Source organism: Physeter macrocephalus, chromosome 19 (assembly GCF_002837175.3).
Source record: "Physeter macrocephalus isolate SW-GA chromosome 19, ASM283717v5, whole genome shotgun sequence".
In the NCBI taxonomy this organism is placed as follows: Eukaryota; Metazoa; Chordata; class Mammalia; order Artiodactyla; family Physeteridae; genus Physeter; species Physeter macrocephalus.
The window spans coordinates 18,083,672-18,101,043 of record NC_041232.1 but is presented as its reverse complement, the minus strand read 5'-3'; the positions used below and the strand labels follow the sequence as shown (position 1 = coordinate 18,101,043).

At 45.8% G+C, this 17,372-nt stretch overlaps 1 protein-coding gene across 1 annotated transcript in view; it reads right to left on the bottom strand.

The window, feature by feature from the left end:
* The window catches only part of P2RX7 (purinergic receptor P2X 7), a 60,480-nt gene that overhangs the window by 22,231 nt on the left and 20,877 nt on the right, over positions 1–17,372 (bottom strand). Inside the window, exons 2-7 of the mRNA XM_024121097.3 lie at positions 14,729–14,897; positions 13,550–13,618; positions 9,248–9,320; positions 8,101–8,197; positions 3,177–3,257; positions 2,425–2,554 (exon numbers count right to left, since the gene is read on the bottom strand). Coding sequence (XP_023976865.1) covers positions 2,425–2,554; positions 3,177–3,257; positions 8,101–8,197; positions 9,248–9,320; positions 13,550–13,618; positions 14,729–14,897 — 619 coding nt within the window. The remainder of the gene's footprint in view (positions 1–2,424; positions 2,555–3,176; positions 3,258–8,100; positions 8,198–9,247; positions 9,321–13,549; positions 13,619–14,728; positions 14,898–17,372) is intronic.

The following is a 17,372-nucleotide window of genomic DNA, read 5'->3' as shown; positions in this document are numbered from 1 at the left end:
CAGAGCTGGTACAAGCCAGCTCCAGCACACTCCTGTTTGTGTCTTTCACAATAGGCTTTGTGATCCTGCAGGGCTGAGACAACTTTCTCATCTTGGCATCCTCAGCCTTTAGCACAGGGCCACACATATATAATTGACTCTATCATTCACACTCTAGAGGCTCTGAGTAGTGTAAAATTCTCCATGACTGAGAGGAGCCCAAATTCTTGACTGCTGGAAGCTCCACCCACCATCCATGCATTCATTCATTCAACAAATATTTATTGTACTGGGCATGGGGCTGAGCACTAGGGATGTCATGAAGAACAAGACAGTCGAGGTTTTTGTCCCTGTAGGGTTGACAGTCTGTTAAAGATGGAGAGAACTGGCTCCATAAAAATATACCACTGTTGCCTGACATGACTGAGTAGGTGGCAGATGTATATTGGGAGAAGCACAGGCTAAAGGTGGAGGGTATTTGGAAGGGGACATCAAGAATGATCTGCTTTTGGGGACTTCCCTAGTAGCATAGTGGTTAAGACTCCACGCTCCCAATGCAGGGGACCCTGGTTCGATCCCTGGTCAGGGAACTAGATCCCACATGTATGCCACAACTAAGGACCCCGCTCGCAGCAACTAAGACCCAGCGCAACCTAAATAAATAAATAAATATTAAAAAGAAAAAGAAAAGGAATTCCCTGGTGACACAGTGGTTAAGAATCTGCCTGCCAACGCAGGGGACATGAGTTTGATCCCTGGTCCGGGAAGATCCCACATGCCGCGGACGAGCTTTGGTGGCTTTGCTTTGACATGTGGAGAATATGCCTGAGAATGACATCATCATTAAGGAAACAATCAAGAGATGAAAGGAGTCAGATTCCTGAGGACATCATTTGAGTTCCTGGAGGCAGCTATACCTAAATCTATCATACTCTTCATTCAATCAACAAATATTTATTGAGTGTCCATTATGGGCTGAACATGACACAAAAATGAACCCTCCCCCCCAAAAAAAAGCTAAATGTCCCTACCATCATGGAACTTACATTCTAGTCAGGGAAAATAGACAACAGACAAATGGGTATGTAAAATATATAGTATGTCAGATAATGCTAGGTGCCAGGGATAAAAATAAACATGGAAAGGGCCATAGGGCATGCTGGGATAGAGGTGGGAGTTGTCGCTTTAAATGTAGCGGTAAGGGAAAGCTTCACTGAGCTTATATTTGAGTAAATATTGGAAGTAGGTGTAGGAGGCAGCTAATGCTATGTCTGGGACAGACTGTTCCAGGCAGAGGGGAACAGCAAGAGAAAACTCCCAAGGTAGGAAGATGCCTTGGGTATACTAGAATGTTCATTTCCCCTGTTCTTTTTTTTTTTTTTGCGGTACGCAGGCCTCTCACTGTTGTAGCCTCTCCCGTTGCAGAGCACAGGCTCCGGACGTGCAGGCTCAGCAGCCATGGCTCACGGGCCTAGCCGCTCCGTGGCATGTGGGATCTTCCTGGACCGGGGCACGAACCCGTGTCCCCTGCATCAGCGGACGGACTCTCAACCACTGCGCCACCAGGGAAGCCCTCCCCTGGTCTATTTACACAAGTTAATATGGTTCCTTTTTTGCTTAAGCCACTTGAGTTTGGTTTCTATTATTTGCCCCCAAATTACTTTTTAATTTATTTTTTGCTTACATCATTTGTGTTGGATTTCTATAACTTGCAACCAGAAGAATCCTGACTAATCCAAGTGTGGTAGTCTGAGTAATGGTCCCCCAAATATTCCTAATCCTAGGTCCTAATCCCTGGACCTCTGAATATGTTACCTTAAATGGCAAAAGAGACTGCAGATGTGATTAAGTAAGGATCTTGAGATGAGGAAATTATCCTGGATTATCCGGGCGGGCCCTGTGAAGACACACTGGTCTTTATAAGAGGGAAGCAGAGCAAGATTTGACACAGAATAAGAAATCAATGTGACCACTGAAGCAAGATGCTGTGCTGCTGGCTTCGAAGCGGGAAGAAGGGGCTGTGAGCCAAGAAATGCAAGGAACGCGGTTCTAAAAGGTGGAAAAGGCAAGGAAATGGATTCTCCCCTAGAGCCTCCGGAGGGAGCATGTCTCTGCTGATATCTTGATTTTGGCCCAGTGAAACTCATTTTGGACTTCTGACCTCCAGTCGTATAAAAAAAAAATGTGTTGTTTTAAGCCACAAAATTTGTGGTAATTTGTTATAGCAGGCACAGGAAACGAATACACTGAGTGTCTCTCATAGAGTTGTTATGGGATTAGATGAGGTGATGCAGGAAAAGTCCTTGTCACCGTGCATGGATTTACAAAATGCTCAATAAATATGAGCGTATTATTAAGACCCAGTGGTCCAGCCTCTTGGCCATTTGTCATCCTCCATCCCTTGACCCACCCTGCCACATCCCTCTGTACAAAGACGTCACCAACCTGAATTGCCACATCTGAAAAATTATCTCCTGTTTCTTGGAAGATATCGCCTAGTCGGAAAATGGGACACTGTGGATTCTGAGTCTTGTGAAAGGTGCAAGTGACGTTTAAATCCGGCAAAATGTTTCTCCTGCACATAATGGAAAGCAAACAAACATCTCTATTGAAAACTGGGATCCATCTCTTTCATAGGAGTGAACCAATATGGTACCTGGGCACCATGAAGGCCTCCAATGATTCTGCCTCCTGGGATTTACACCCTTGTGTATTCCCCTCTCATATCGTACAGTGTTGGTCTCTGTGACCAATATATACAACAGAAGTGATAGTGTGTCTCTTCTGAGATTAGATTATAAAATACAGTGGCTTTCATCTTGGTTACTGTCTCGCTTGCTTGCTCTTTGGCTAGGACCTCTTGCTCTGGGAAAGCCGGCCACCATGTCCTAAGGACACCGAAGCAGTCTGAAGGAGAGGTCCACATGATGAAGTACTGAGCCCTCCTGCTGACTGCTGTGTGAGTGAGCTTGGAAGAGTATTCTCCAGCCCCAGTCCAGTCTGGAGATGAGAGCTCGACTGCCACCTGAGAGACCCTGAGCCAGAACTGCCCAGTGAAGTCATACCCAGATGTCATTCTGGGATGCACAGAAACTATGTGAGAAAATTAAAGTTTGTTGCTTTTAGTTTCGAAGTGTTGGGGTGATTTGTTACACAGCCGTAGATAACTAATATAGCCAGACATTCTGGGTGCTTACGTGGTGTAGTTGTGGCTGGGGAAGTCGATATTATTCTTGATGAGCACAGTGAAGTTTTCAGCACTGCCCAAGAGCGCAGGCCTGAAAGAGAGAAATGAAAAATGGGGATCAGTGACTACAGGGACCAAAGGAGTCAGTGGGCCAATGGACCAGAGACTCTGGTTTCTTGCTTGGGTCAATATGATGGATGAAGAGAAATGCAATCCAGTGGGAAAAACCTTCCAAAATTCTCCAGCTTCTCCAGGAAGAATTTCTCCCTTCTTAAGACCCCTGTGGAAGGAATTCCCTGGTTGTCCAGTGGTTAGGACTCTGCACTTCCATTGCAGGGGGCACGGGTTCGATCCCTGGTCAGGGAACTAAGATCCCGCAAGCCACGTGGCATGGCCAAAAAGCCCACAAAAAACAAAAGAGACCCCGTGGCATTTACTGTAATACTTCTCACTCTGATATAATTATATGTTTAGTTATGCACAGTGGTATGTTGGTAAACGTTTAATAACCAGCTCTCCAGGAAAACAAAAAGCCCTGATATTGTAGGACTTACTGATTATTGTGGTATAAATACTCCCACCCTAGCTGATTTCAAGCTACCAATAGAACATCAGTGAACTTGGAGTTGGGAAGGGATGAGCAGAAACGGCTCAGAGCTGGTACAAGCCAGCTCCAGCACACTCCTGTTTGTGTCTTTCACAATAGGCTTTGTGATCCTGCAGGGCTGAGACAACTTTCTCATCTTGGCATCCTCAGCCTTTAGCACAGGGCCACACATATATAATTGACTCTATCATTCACACTCTAGAGGCTCTGAGTAGTGTAAAATTCTCCATGACTGAGAGGAGCCCAAATTCTTGACTGCTGGAAGCTCCACCCACCATCCATGCATTCATTCATTCAACAAATATTTATTGTACTGGGCATGGGGCTGAGCACTAGGGATGTCATGAAGAACAAGACAGTCGAGGTTTTTGTCCCTGTAGGGTTGACAGTCTGTTAAAGATGGAGAGAACTGGCTCCATAAAAATATACCACTGTTGCCTGACATGACTGAGTAGGTGGCAGATGTATATTGGGAGAAGCACAGGCTAAAGGTGGAGGGTATTTGGAAGGGGACATCAAGAATGATCTGCTTTTGGGGACTTCCCTAGTAGCATAGTGGTTAAGACTCCACGCTCCCAATGCAGGGGACCCTGGTTCGATCCCTGGTCAGGGAACTAGATCCCACATGTATGCCACAACTAAGGACCCCGCTCGCAGCAACTAAGACCCAGCGCAACCTAAATAAATAAATAAATATTAAAAAGAAAAAGAAAAGGAATTCCCTGGTGACACAGTGGTTAAGAATCTGCCTGCCAACGCAGGGGACATGAGTTTGATCCCTGGTCCGGGAAGATCCCACATGCCGCGGAGCAACTAAGCCTGTGCGCCACAACTACTGAGCCTGCGCTCTAGAGCCCGCGAGCCACAACTGCTGAAGCCCGTGCGCCTAGAGCCCGTGCTCTGCAACAAGAGAAGCCACCGCAATGAGAAGCTCACGCACCGCAATGAAGAGTGGCCCCTGCTCACCGCAACCAGAGAAAGCCCACGTGCAGCAACAAAGACACAACGCAGCCAAAAAAAAAAAAAAGAATGATCTGCTTTTTATTCCAGGACTTCCAGAGCCCAACTTTGGCTCTATTGGAGATATAAATGTAGAGAACACTGTAATTTTTGCCTGTCCAGCAACAATTCCCCCTTTGGCAGTAGCATCTCAATTTTCTCCCTTTGGGGAAGCCAGGTCTCTTCCACTCTCATCTCCTGCCCATCCCTACAGCTCCCAGGGTGGGCAAGTGATCCAGAGCTGGTTAAACAGTGTAATCCAATCCCTTTGGCTGCAGTGATCGGTTCATAGATTGTCACATGCCTTAGGCCACTGAGAACATTACAGGATTTTTGTGGGAACTGTTGGGAAAGAAAAACTCATTTTCTCTAGGATTATTAGTAGCAAAGACAGTGTAAACCTGGAGTGCCCCAGACCACAGTGTAAGGAGAGCCAGAATGGAAGAAAGAATAGTTAGGGGCTGGGGAGTGGAGGAAGGTGGAGGAAGAGAGAGAGAAAATCTTAAAACATCATTTGAAAGCCTCGATCAAGCCATGCCTGAAGCTAGTATTTCTGGACTTCTCATTTACATGAGTCAAAAACACAAGCCAAAAATTAACAGTCTTTTTTTTCTGAAGCCCGTTAAAGTTCTTTTTTTTTTATACTTAAGCTTTTTAAAAAATTTATTTATTTTTGGCTGCATTGGGTCTTCGTTGCTGTGCGCGGGCTTTCTCTAGTTGCGACGAGCGGGGGCTACTCATCGTTGAGGTGCACAGGCTTCCCACTGCAGTGGCTTCTCTTGTTGCGGAGCAGAGGCTCTAGGCACGTGGGCTTCAGTGGTTGTGGCACGTGGGCTTAGTAGCTGTGGCTCGTGTGCTCTAGAGCGCAGGCTCAGTAGTTGTGGTGCACGGGCTTAGTTGCTCCACGGACTGCGGGTTCTTCCCGGACCAGGGCTCGAACCCATGTCCCCTGCGTTGGCAGACGGATTCTGTTTTTTTTGTTTGTTTGTTTGTTTTTCGGTACGCGGGCCTCTCACTGCTGTGGCCTCTCCCGTTGCGGAGCACAGGCTCCGGACGCGCAAGCTCGGCGGCCATGGCTCACAGGCCTAGCCGCTCCGCTGCATGTGGGATCCTCCCAGACTGGGGCACGAACCCGTGTCCCCTGCATCGGCAGGTGGACTCTCAACCACTGTGCCACCAGGGAAGCCCCGCAGTTAAAGTTATATCTGTCACTTGCATACACAAAAAATCTTATTTACGACAGATGCCTGCTATATGCCAGACCCTTTGCCTTTAGAACATTCTAAACCCCACACTTCCTGGGCAATACTCTAAGAATCAAAGGACTACAGGATCCCCTTTATTCCTCTTTCATGACACTTATAATTTTCTATTCTGAATTACAGGCCTCTGTACACGTGTCTTATCGCTTCTATTGGGTTGGCCAAAAAGTTCGTTCGGGTTTTTCTGTAAGATGTTACGAAATACCCAAACGAACTTTTTGGCCAACCCAATATTAGATTGCAAGAGCCTTGGGACCTGCTCCATATCTGGGTCTTCTTGTATTTTACAAAAAATTTAGCTGTCTCCCGTGTGTATGGTTACATGTAAAATAAATATCTAACACCTACTACATGGGAATGGGTGTGTTGGACGAACAGTTAAATGAATCATCTTAGTAATCCAGTCGTGTAACATATAAGAAACTAAAGTTCAGGGAGTTACTTGCCCAGGGTCATGTAAAATTGCAGCCCAGGGCCCAGAACATTAGAGAGGCACAGTATTTATCTGATGAATGAATGGTGGCAGAGCCAGGACTGAAAGCCACAGGCAATCAAGAAGCCTCTTGCCCGGAACTAGGGACTTCCTGAATGTAGGCTGATGCCCCACCCAGGTCCTGAACATTCATTCTGTGACAAAGAAACTTCCCTGGCCTACAAATGAACCAGGGTGGTGCCATTAACGACTGAGGGCCAGATGGGCTGATACTGCCTAGTGCTTCCCATCCTGACGTAGGAAACTTTCGCCTGAACCTTCTAAAAAGTCAGTTTGGGGAAGTCTTCTCTTTGCCCCATTGATGCTGATAGTGTGGCCCTGAGTCACATTAGTCTTGAGCTGCACTGTCCAATATAGTCCAACATCTCCTAGGCATTTGTGGCATGTGTGACTATTTAAATTAAAGTAAAGTAAAAATTCAGTTCCATTGTGGTAACCACATTTCAGGTGCTTAATAGCCACATGTAGCTAGTGGCTACCATATTGGATGGTGCAGGTACAGAACCTTTCCATCATTGCAGAAAGTTCCATTGGACAGTGCTGGTCTAGAACCACCACATGTCTAGGGGCAGATCATTTGTGTGTGTGTTATTGGGCATTTACTGTGTGCCAAGCACAGGGCTCACTTTGCAATCACTGTACGAGTATCATCTCATTTAATTCTCACAACAGCCCAGTGAAGTAGGTGCAATTATTATCCTCATTTTATTTTTTAATTTTTTGGCCACGCTGAGCGGCACGTGGGATCTTAGTTCCCCAACCAGGGATTGAACCCGTGCCCCCTGCGTTGGAAGCTCAGAGTCTTAACCACTGGACCACCAGGGAAGTCCTATTACCCTCATTTTAGAGACAAGGAAACTGAAGCTCAAAGAGGTTAAGCCACTTGTTCAAGGTCACACAGCAGGATATGTTAAAGTCAGGATTTGAATCCAGCTCTCCTTATTCTCTGCTGAAATGCAGCCCTCCCAGTGATTTTTGAGGTTTAACATCAAGTTCTGCCTTCTGGGCCTGACCTTTTGTGTTAAAGAGAAGAGTCAGTACAGGGGACCACCAAATCTGTACGTCATTGTGAACATTTAACTTAAGAAAACTTCCCTCCCCTTCCATTCCTTTTCCTTCCTTTTCTTCTCCCTTCCCTTCCTCTTCCTTCCTTTTTCCTTTTTCCCCTCCCTCCCACCTTCTCTTCCTTAATCACTCAGTACAGACACTGGCAGTCCAAAAGGATCCTGCTGTAGCACTGGAGGAGGTATCTGGGGGTGCCCTGGAAGGTACTGGGACAGCCAATGGAGAGGGGCACCCAAGAGTGCTGAAGGTATTAGCTATTTACCAGTTGGTATGGAATGATTTCAGTATTTTAACAACTATCAGGGGCCTCCCAGAGACCACTAGTGTGCCTGGCACAGGAGCCACCAAGCCAGTAAGACCTGGGACTTGGGAGGACGGTGCTGAGAAGGGAAGTCGGAACAGTGCCTGGCAGAACCTCTGCTCAAAGCTGAAGTTTGAGCACAGGTTCTTTGAGCAGAATCTGCTCAAAGCTGAGGGCCACCGTGTCTGTCCCCTCCCTACAACTCACTCTGGGGCCTTTTCCACTTCCTCGACTGGACACCAGGCGGAGACTTCACAGGTCTTCTGCTTCCCTTTATACTCTATACACCTGCCGGTCTGGATTCCTGTGGGGGTCAAGGGGTCATAGAAGCACAGGTGTGAAAGAACGGGGGCGGCCGGGGGTGGGGGGGAGGAAACTCCACTCAACTCAAGCAAGAGACTATTTATGTTTTTCAACCCAAGCAGTTTCAGTTTCCATGAAACCCATCCAAACCACAAACTTACATAAGAAAAATCAAGCAAGCAACACGTAGAACAGTAAGCTTTTCAAAAAAGGGTCAAAGAGAACACAGAAAGACCATGGATGCCTTTGGATTTTTTTGGTTTCCTTGCAAGAAAAGATGGCTGAGGGGGGAGCTGAACAGGGTATATTTTTTTGCCTCGTATAAATGGACTAGAACTTGGCTTCTAAACAGGCATCTGAGTCCCTCTAGGTGTATACAGCATGTACCAGGATGTACAGAGCCGTGGAGTAAGCATGGCACATCTTCCTGGAGTATCAGTGTCATTAACAAATTTTTGAGGGGAAAGTTAAATAGTAAATAATATTAATGACCTCTCCACCAACTCAAAGGCATATGTATTATGGGATGGAATTGAATATTCATATGCTTTTTTGTGTACATGTGTGTTATAAACAATGATGATTTTTACTTTTTCTTTTTTTTTTCTTTTTTGTGGTAATTTTTTTTATTATGTGCCTTAAGTTAAAACAAGAGCTTTGGAAATTCTGCAGGTTAATATTGTCCCCAGGTGCCCTGGGGGTACACATTCATCCTTTTCAACCTTTGGGGAAATTCAAGAGGAAGCACTTAGAACACTCAGATGATGCTATGGGCCATTCAGTTTTTCTATCAAAGAGAACCCTGAAGGGGCTAATTCTGCGAGGTTGTCAGGAGCTGCTCTCGCTGGGAGTTAGCGTCACATTCATAGTCAGCATCTGGTCCTCTGGGTTCAGAGTCGAGGCATATGGGGCAGGTACAGGCTCACCCATGTCCTGTGGAGGGTGGACGAAGGCAGCTGAGAGCCAGAGGCTAAAAATCTGGGCATCTCGAATGTCACCAGGATTCCAGACCATCCACCCACGGGGTCTCAGGAAAAGAAACAGAACATACCTTTGCTCTTTGGGCCCATCCGTCCCTTTTTACAACCCTGGTCAGAGGAACAGAGCGTCCTGCGGGTGGGATACTGCAGAGAGAAGGACAAGGTAGTGGGGAATAAGCACCGTGTGTCCCTACGATACAGAAGGGCAGATGTCTATGTCCACACAAAAACTTGCACATAATGTCAAAAAAACGGAACAGCCCAAATATCCACCAGTAGATGAATGGACAACTAAAATCTAGTACATTCATCCAATGGAATGTTATTTGGCTGGCCACAAATAGGAATGAATGAAGTACTGGTACATGCTACAATGTAGATGAAACTTGAAACATGATGGATGCTAAGTGAAAGAAGCCAGATACGAAAGACCACATATTGTATGATTCTGTGTATAGGAAATGTTCAGAACAGGCAAATCCATGGACAAAAGGGTGATCAGTGGTCGCAGGGGCTGAGGGAAGCGGGAATGGGAGTGACTGCTAATGGGCATGAGGTTTCATTTTGGAATAATGAAAATGTTCTGGAAACTGATAGTGCTGATGGCTGCACAGCTCGGTGAATATAAAAACCACTAAATTGTACACTTAAAAATGGTGAATTTTATGGTATGTGAATTATATCTCAATAAAAAATAAAAATTAATGAAATTCTAAGAAGTGTATGCCAGGGGCCACTTTCGGGGACAGGCCTTGTGTTGGAGAGCAGGGGGCCTGGTTCAGGCAGCCCTGTGGCTGCAGAACCAAGTGAAGCAGACAGGCACAAAGTCTCAGCAGGAAATGTGGAAATAAAGGACTCCAGCCAGCCCTCTCTCCTGGCCTAAGGAAATGAGGTCAATCAGCTTTCAATAAGAGCTGAGGACAGAATGAGGAAAAGAAAAATGAGATGACTTGGTTTATGCATACTCGGCTTCCCATTTTTCAGGGACCAGGTTTACCGGCCTGTCTTGGGGAAACCAGAACCTCTGAGAAAATAGCCTCTTCTGTGCAATTTTACAGAGCTTCAGGGGAGGCCCCAGGCTTGGACCCAGGTACAACCAGGTTCAGCAATAGCTGCACCATTTTCTAGCTGAGTGTCCTCAGCCAAGTAACTTTGCCTCTCTGAGCCTCAGTTTCCTTACCTGTAAAAGGGGAGTGAACAGATTTGTCTTATATGGTTGTTGTGAAAATTAAATGAATTATGATGAGAAAGGGTTTAGCACATGGCTCTTGCTCAGTGAACATTTCCTATAGTTTTCAATCTCTTTCATGTTCTCTTTTCTTCCCAAGTTGCTTTCTTCCTGTTACCCAGCATGTCCTTGGTTTGCTGCCCTTGTGACTCCCAACTACACTATGAACCCTTGGAATACAAGGCCTGGGTCATATCTTTGTAGTCTGAGTGCCTGACACATAGTGGGTCTTGATGAATGTGGAATGAATGAATGAATGAACAAATGATCATTTACTGTGGCTCATGGGAAGCTATGTTGTTTTGATTATTGACTGGAAAGAAATCTCAGGAAAGAAGATAAACTGACTCTATTTTACTCTCCAAAAGAAATTCCAAAATTAAAAGAAAATAAAGACGTGGGACTTCCCTGGTGGCACAGTGGACAAGACTCCACTCTCCCAATGCAGGGGGCCCGGGTTTGATCCCTGGTCAGGGAACTAGATCCCACATGCATGCTGCAACTAAGAGTTTGCATGCCGCAACTAAGACCCAGTGCAACCGAATAAATACATATATTTTTAAAAAAGACGTTTTAATCATCTCTTTTGTGGTTGTCACATGTGTTGACGATGGCCACAAATTCTTTGTCACTCTTGCCATTGGGAGGTGGAGGGTTTCCCCTTCCCTTTGAAGCTGGGCTGGCTCTGACCAAATAACCAACAGAAGGCAGTGGAAGTAATGCTTTGTCAGCTCTAGTACCGAGCCTGGGAGGCCTGGAAGCTTCTTTTGGTTTGGGGGAACCTGCGCTGCTATGGGGAAGTTTAGAAAGACTATGCGGAGAGACTCTGAAAGAAGGAGAAGCCTTGAGAGTCCCCAGAGAGGAAGAGAAGGCCAGCCATCGCGGTACCCCAGCTGAGCCTCTGAATGGTGCTAGCCCCAGCCGCTATCCGACTGCAGCGCCGTGAGAGATCCCATGCAGATCCCAAGATCAGCAGAACTGCCCAGCTAAGCTCAGTCAACCACTGAACTATGAGAGCTCGTAAAATGTTTGTTGCTTTAAGTCCACCAGGTTCAGGGTAGTTTGTTATGCAGCAATAGACAATTATAACCAATGTCTCTTCATTTTGGTGTACAGCTGGGGTTTGGCCATATTTACTGAGTCAAGCCCTGTCCTTGACTTCCACCTCCTGATCAGAGTTAGGGTGGGTGTCAGTATGCAAAGAGAGGAGGCGAATATCGCATTAGAGCAACCCAAACCAGCTTGGGTCACAGGTTAAAATCCCAAGAGTTACATAGTGTTCTCTGGGCTGCTCTTTGAGTTCCAGTCAGTCTGAGTGACATCCTGTCTGAGAAAGAGTAACTTGTCATTTGAACCATCACAGCTCGCATTTATCGAGTGCTTACGATGTATCATGCATTGTTTCCAGCCTGCCACAGAGATTCGCTCATTTGTTTCAAAAATCCTAAGAGCTAGGTTTTGTAATTAGCCCCATTTTGCAAGTGAACATATCAAGGCACAGAGTGGTGAAGTTACCTGCCCAAAGTCACAAAAGCTAATACGTCAAGTATTAAACCATTTACAGTCTAGCTCCTAAATCCAGGCTCTGGGCTACCCTAACTCTCTTCCTTACTAGTCTCAGTAACTTGAAAAGCGCTGTGAGGGACTTCCCTGGCGGTCCAGTGGTTAGGACTCCGAGCTCTCACTGCTGAGGGCACGGGTTCAACCCCTGGTTGGGGAACGAAAATCCCACAAGCTGCAGCAAGCCAAAAAAAGAAAAGAAAAGAAAAGCATCTGTGCAAAGTACCACAGGGGTGGAGAGTGAGTAGCAATTCCAGAGTATGGGACAAAAGGGAAGCAAACTGGCCCCAAACTGGATATAATTTTGGATGCTGCTGGGAAGGGAGGTGGGAGGGAGTGTTTAGTTGGACTGGCACCGGCTACTTCATTAGAGTAGCAGGAACATTTAAGGGGAGATGGGGGCAAGATAAACATAGAGAGGTCTCCTTTTAGGGGAACGTTATTGAGATAGACACCAAGGGAATGTTAGCTTGTTTCCAAGTTTAGGTAGAAATGACGCCAAAGACTGTAATGAGATAGAGCTTATCCACCCTGATCTCTCAGATACTCAGAAATCTGGGCCTTGTCACTAGAGTAGGCTGACGAGCAAGACCCACAGGCAAGGCTGGTCTTCCCCACAGGCTGGGGACCCGCTCAATATTGCCACAGCGTTGCGCCCCTCAGTTGGGATGGTCCCTGGTAACGTGCAGGTGTGTTACTCGAGAGGGGAACGGCAGGAGTGTGTTGCCTAGACAAATTTTGCTATAGACAAACTTATCAGAATAGCTAGTTATCATTTTACAGAGCAGAGAGCAGGACTGGGATGGGACAGAATAGGACCAGTATGTTTTGATAGGGAAGACAGTTTTCCAGAAAAAGTAGGGGAAGGTGGAGAGTACAGAGAGGGCAATGCTCCCACGTCTCCCGGCTTCACCACCACCCCCTCCCACCTTCACCACCACCCCCTAGCCATGTCTCCCGCCGTCACCACTACCACCCATGCAGGGAGACATGGGAGCATTCCTACCTGATACAGAGCCTAAAACTCTAAGAAGTGGGATGAAAAATCAAACTTGATTCCCAGGCTGGCCCTGCAGGCAGTTCACAGTGAACCGTGGCAGAAGCTGTGAATGAGGACAACTGGATTCTAAGCTTGGCTCTGCCTCCAGCAAGCTGCGTGACATTGGGGAGTTCACTGAACCCCTCTGATCTTTGTGCTGACCTGTAAAATGGGGCTGGGAATGCTGTTACCCCCCCTAAAGTTGAAGTGAGGCTCCACTGAAACATGAGGTGCTGTGCAAAGGCCAAGGATCCCTGTTGTCATGAGCTGCACAGGGAGTTAGCGATGGAGAAAGCAGGCCTTGAGCTGCACAGGCTCCTAGTGCTGGAGCTGGAGACCCAGGGGGACAGACCAAGATCTGGTGGTTACAGAGGGAGAACTACAACATCTTCTCACCGTTTCCACCCAGCCCAGATCTACACCCCTGCTTTGTAGCAAGCAGAGGCTCAGTAAATATTTGCAGGCTTCAAAACACGCCTGGTATCAGTTTCCATTTCCTCTAACCTGTGTCTCCTCCAGGAACTCTTATCACCCATCACACCTTACCTCGGGACACAACCCTTGCTCTTGGCCTTCTATCTTGAGAAAGTTTGTCATCACAAAAAAGGAGTTCCCCTGCGGAGAAAAAGGAGAGAAGGCAAAGCCGTTGAAAACAGAACTACTTAATCATAGTAATCCAGCTGGCTAAATGCCTGGGGGCGAACCTTTCCACTCTTCTAAGTTTCAGTCTAGAAATCAGGGTCTGGAAGCAACTCGACAACCCTGAGAGCTTAATATCAAAGCTGGATGAGCCGCCCTGCTGAGCCGAGGGAGAGCAGAGGAACAGTTCAAATTGATTGAGCATTGGTTTTCCATTCCAGCCTCAAAAGCAGCCTTTTCATTTTTTGGACACAGTAAAATCCCATTAAGTTGAAATTCAAGAGACCTGGGGAGGCGGAGGTGGAGGTGTCACCTCCATCAGAATGCTGTTCAGATTATCCAGGACTTTAATGAAAGGGCAGTAGAGCATCCCACCACCTGGGAAATAGCTGGAGGTTTTAATGACCCACTGTTAGAGACAAAAACGGATAGCAGCTTGGCTTTTATGATTTCGAAAAGGTTTCCAGCTCCCAAGGGCTTCCAACATGCCCTTTTGTCCCTCCCGCCCCCTGTTCTTTTTTGTTCTCAACCCCACTTCAGTTTCTCCCTTTTGAGAATTCTACTTTCGTTTTCTCTTCTTGCAAATTGAGACAATCTCATGCCCTTTCTCTGTGAGCCACACCCTTCCTTTCCCTTGTGCAAAACTGTACCCAAGAGTGTTTTCCTGGAGACATTTTTTGTTGATAAAATGTCACACAAACAATATAGAAGGGCTGGTCCCCTCTAGGCAGAAAGTTCTTTACCTTTCTGGATCTAGGCAAAGTTTGCTGACTTGATGGCCCTGCTTCTGAAAAACTGTGTATAAATCAAGTGTGAGTGAATCAAACCATGTTTTCAATGCACCAGGACACACTGCTATTTTGAGAAACCCTGTAGGACTTGATAAAGCAAAGAATCATCTCCTTCGAGTTGCTGGCTCTGACCCAATTTTGCAATTTTTAGGTTTTCTCAGTTGGGATTTTCACAGAGCTTTTTAAATGGGGCCAATGTTTTTCTGGAGTGAGGTTCTAGGTCCCAGGGAGGGGTGCGAGGGCCTGGGGACAGTGACAAGGGACGAGTCCTGGGAGGATGTTGATAAGTGCTCACCTGCAAGGGGACAGTGTAATCTGCCGTGTCGAAGACATTCCATACTATCTTCTTCAGTCCGTTCTCCATAATCTCCTTTTTCACCTCTGCCATCCCTTTCACCTTGGCATGCACAGAACTGATAACAGGTTCTTTCCATTGGTACCGCTTGTCATTCAACAAAGCAAAGCTAAATGGCAGACACAGAAGAGCATCAGTGGTTTTCTCAAGCGAGGCACAGTGCATTGGTTTTGGATGCAGGTTCCGAAAGTCACCTCCATTAAAATCCTAGCTTTGCTGGGTGACTTCGGGCAAGTGACTTGCCTTCTCTGTGACTCATTTTCCTTACCTGTGAAATGGGAAGAATAGTCATACCTACCTCATAGGGTTGTTGTGAGGATGGAACGAGATATGCATGCAAACTCCATAGCTCTATATCTGGCGCATAGTGAGCTTTCACTACATAGAAACTATTGACCCCAATACCAAGCTCTAATATTGCCTAATATACACCCTAATTTATAGGTTGCCTTCTCAAATACCAAAGTCCACCCCAGGTTGGTCCACCAGCTTTGTTTTGGGGCTCAGTAACACATTAGCATCGTTTTAAGGGTGTGTCCAGCAGGTCAGCCTCCTGTTTTCCAGAAACACCCACCTGATTTATAAACAATATTGATAATAGCAGCTACTCTTTATTGAGCACTTAGTACATGCCAAGTGCTCTGTATGCATCATCGCCTTTAATGCTCACAACAGCAATAGGAGATAGTTACTGTAATCATCACCCTTTTGTAGATGAGGGAATGGGCTCAGAGTGGTGAAGGAACTTGCCCAAGGTTACACAGGTAGTCAGTGGCAGGACTGAGGTCCTTGATTGGTCTACCTTATAGCCCAGAGCCAGACCTCTTAACGATGTACTGTACTTGTTCATGCATCATGTGGCTCTGCCTCTGGTTTTCTGCCTTTTGATCCATTCATTAGCTATTAATATCTTCTTTAGAATATGAATCTAAATTATATGGTGGGGGAAGAGAGGGAGAAAGTGGAATTGATAACTAAAAATGGTGGAGTCCATCCCCATTTATCTGTTTTCCCTGTCTCCCATTGCCCTGAATAATTGAGTTTATTTTATTTTATTTTTTTGGTTTTTTTGGCCATGCTGCGTGGCACATGGGATCCTAGTTCCCTGACCAGGGATCGAACCCACACCCCCCTGCAGTGGAAGCATGGAGTCTTAACCACTGGACTGCCAGGAAAGTCCCTTAAGAGTTTATTCTAAATGCTTTGTTTATTCATTTGGCAGGTACCTATTTTGGTCTCTTCCCTCTGCTCAGCCTCTGATATCTGAATGATATTAGGAAGTCTAAGCCAATGGCTGCCCTCTATGAGCTGACATTGGGAAACCAAGACAGAGTGGGCCAAGGCTTGGTCCCTGCTGTTCTCAACCTTGGCTGTACAGTATAATTACTTAGGGAGCTTTCAAAATTGCAGCTCCCCAGTCTTATCCCTGGAAACTCTGATTCAGAAGGTCTGGAGAGTTATCCAGGTACCTATATATTTTTCTAAAGTTGATTCTAATGCACTGCCAGGGTTGAGGACCCCTGGGACAGTCACGGAAAGACAGGTCACATTTGGCAATATGAAGTACTGTACATTTGAAATGCATTCCCCACACCCCAACAATTCCACTCTTAGGTATATGCCCCAGAGAAACCCTCAAACATGTGCCCAAGGAGTCATATACAAGAAAGTATAAAGCTGTACTATTTGTAATAGGGAAAACTGGAAATAACCTAAATGTCCTTGAACATTGAATGGGTGAATAAATTGTTGGATTCATCCAGTGGGATGTTCTGCAACAGTGAAAATGAATGGAGAGCTGCTTGTATCAATATGGAAATAACATAATATTGAGTAACCAAAGCATGCCACAGAATGAGATAAAGTTTAAAGAAATTCAAAAAACATTACATACTTAAACAAATACCTGTCCACGCATATTCATAGCAACACTATTCACAATAGTCAAAAGATGGAAACAATCAAAATGTTCATTAAAAGATGAATGGATAAACAAAATGTGGTCTATCCAAACAATGGAATATTATCTACCCACAAAAAGGAATGAAAGGATGCACATGCTACACTGTGGATGAACCTCAAAAAACATTGTGCCAAGTGAAAGAAGACAGACACAAAAGGCCACTTAGTGTATGATTCCACTTATATGAAATGTCCAGAATAGGTAAATCCATTGAGACAGAGAGTGGATTGATGGCTGCCAGGGGCTGGGGGAAGGGGTAAATTGGAAGTAACTGCATAATGAGGTTTGCGTTTTGGGTGATAAAAATGTTTTGGAACTACATAGAGGTGGTGGTTGCACAGCATTGTGAAGGCACTAAATGCCACTGACTTCTTCACTTTAAAATCGTTAATTTTTATGTTCTATGGACTTCACCTCAATTAAAAAAGGAAAACAGGAAACTTCCACAAGTCTCTTAGATAGCCTCATCCACCAGAGGGCAGACAGCAGAAGGAAGAACTACAATCCTGCAGCCTGTGGAACAAAAACCACATTCACAGAAAGATAGACAAGATGAAAAGGCAGAGGGCTATGTACCAGATGAAGGAACAAGATAAAACCCCAGAAAAACAACTAAATGAA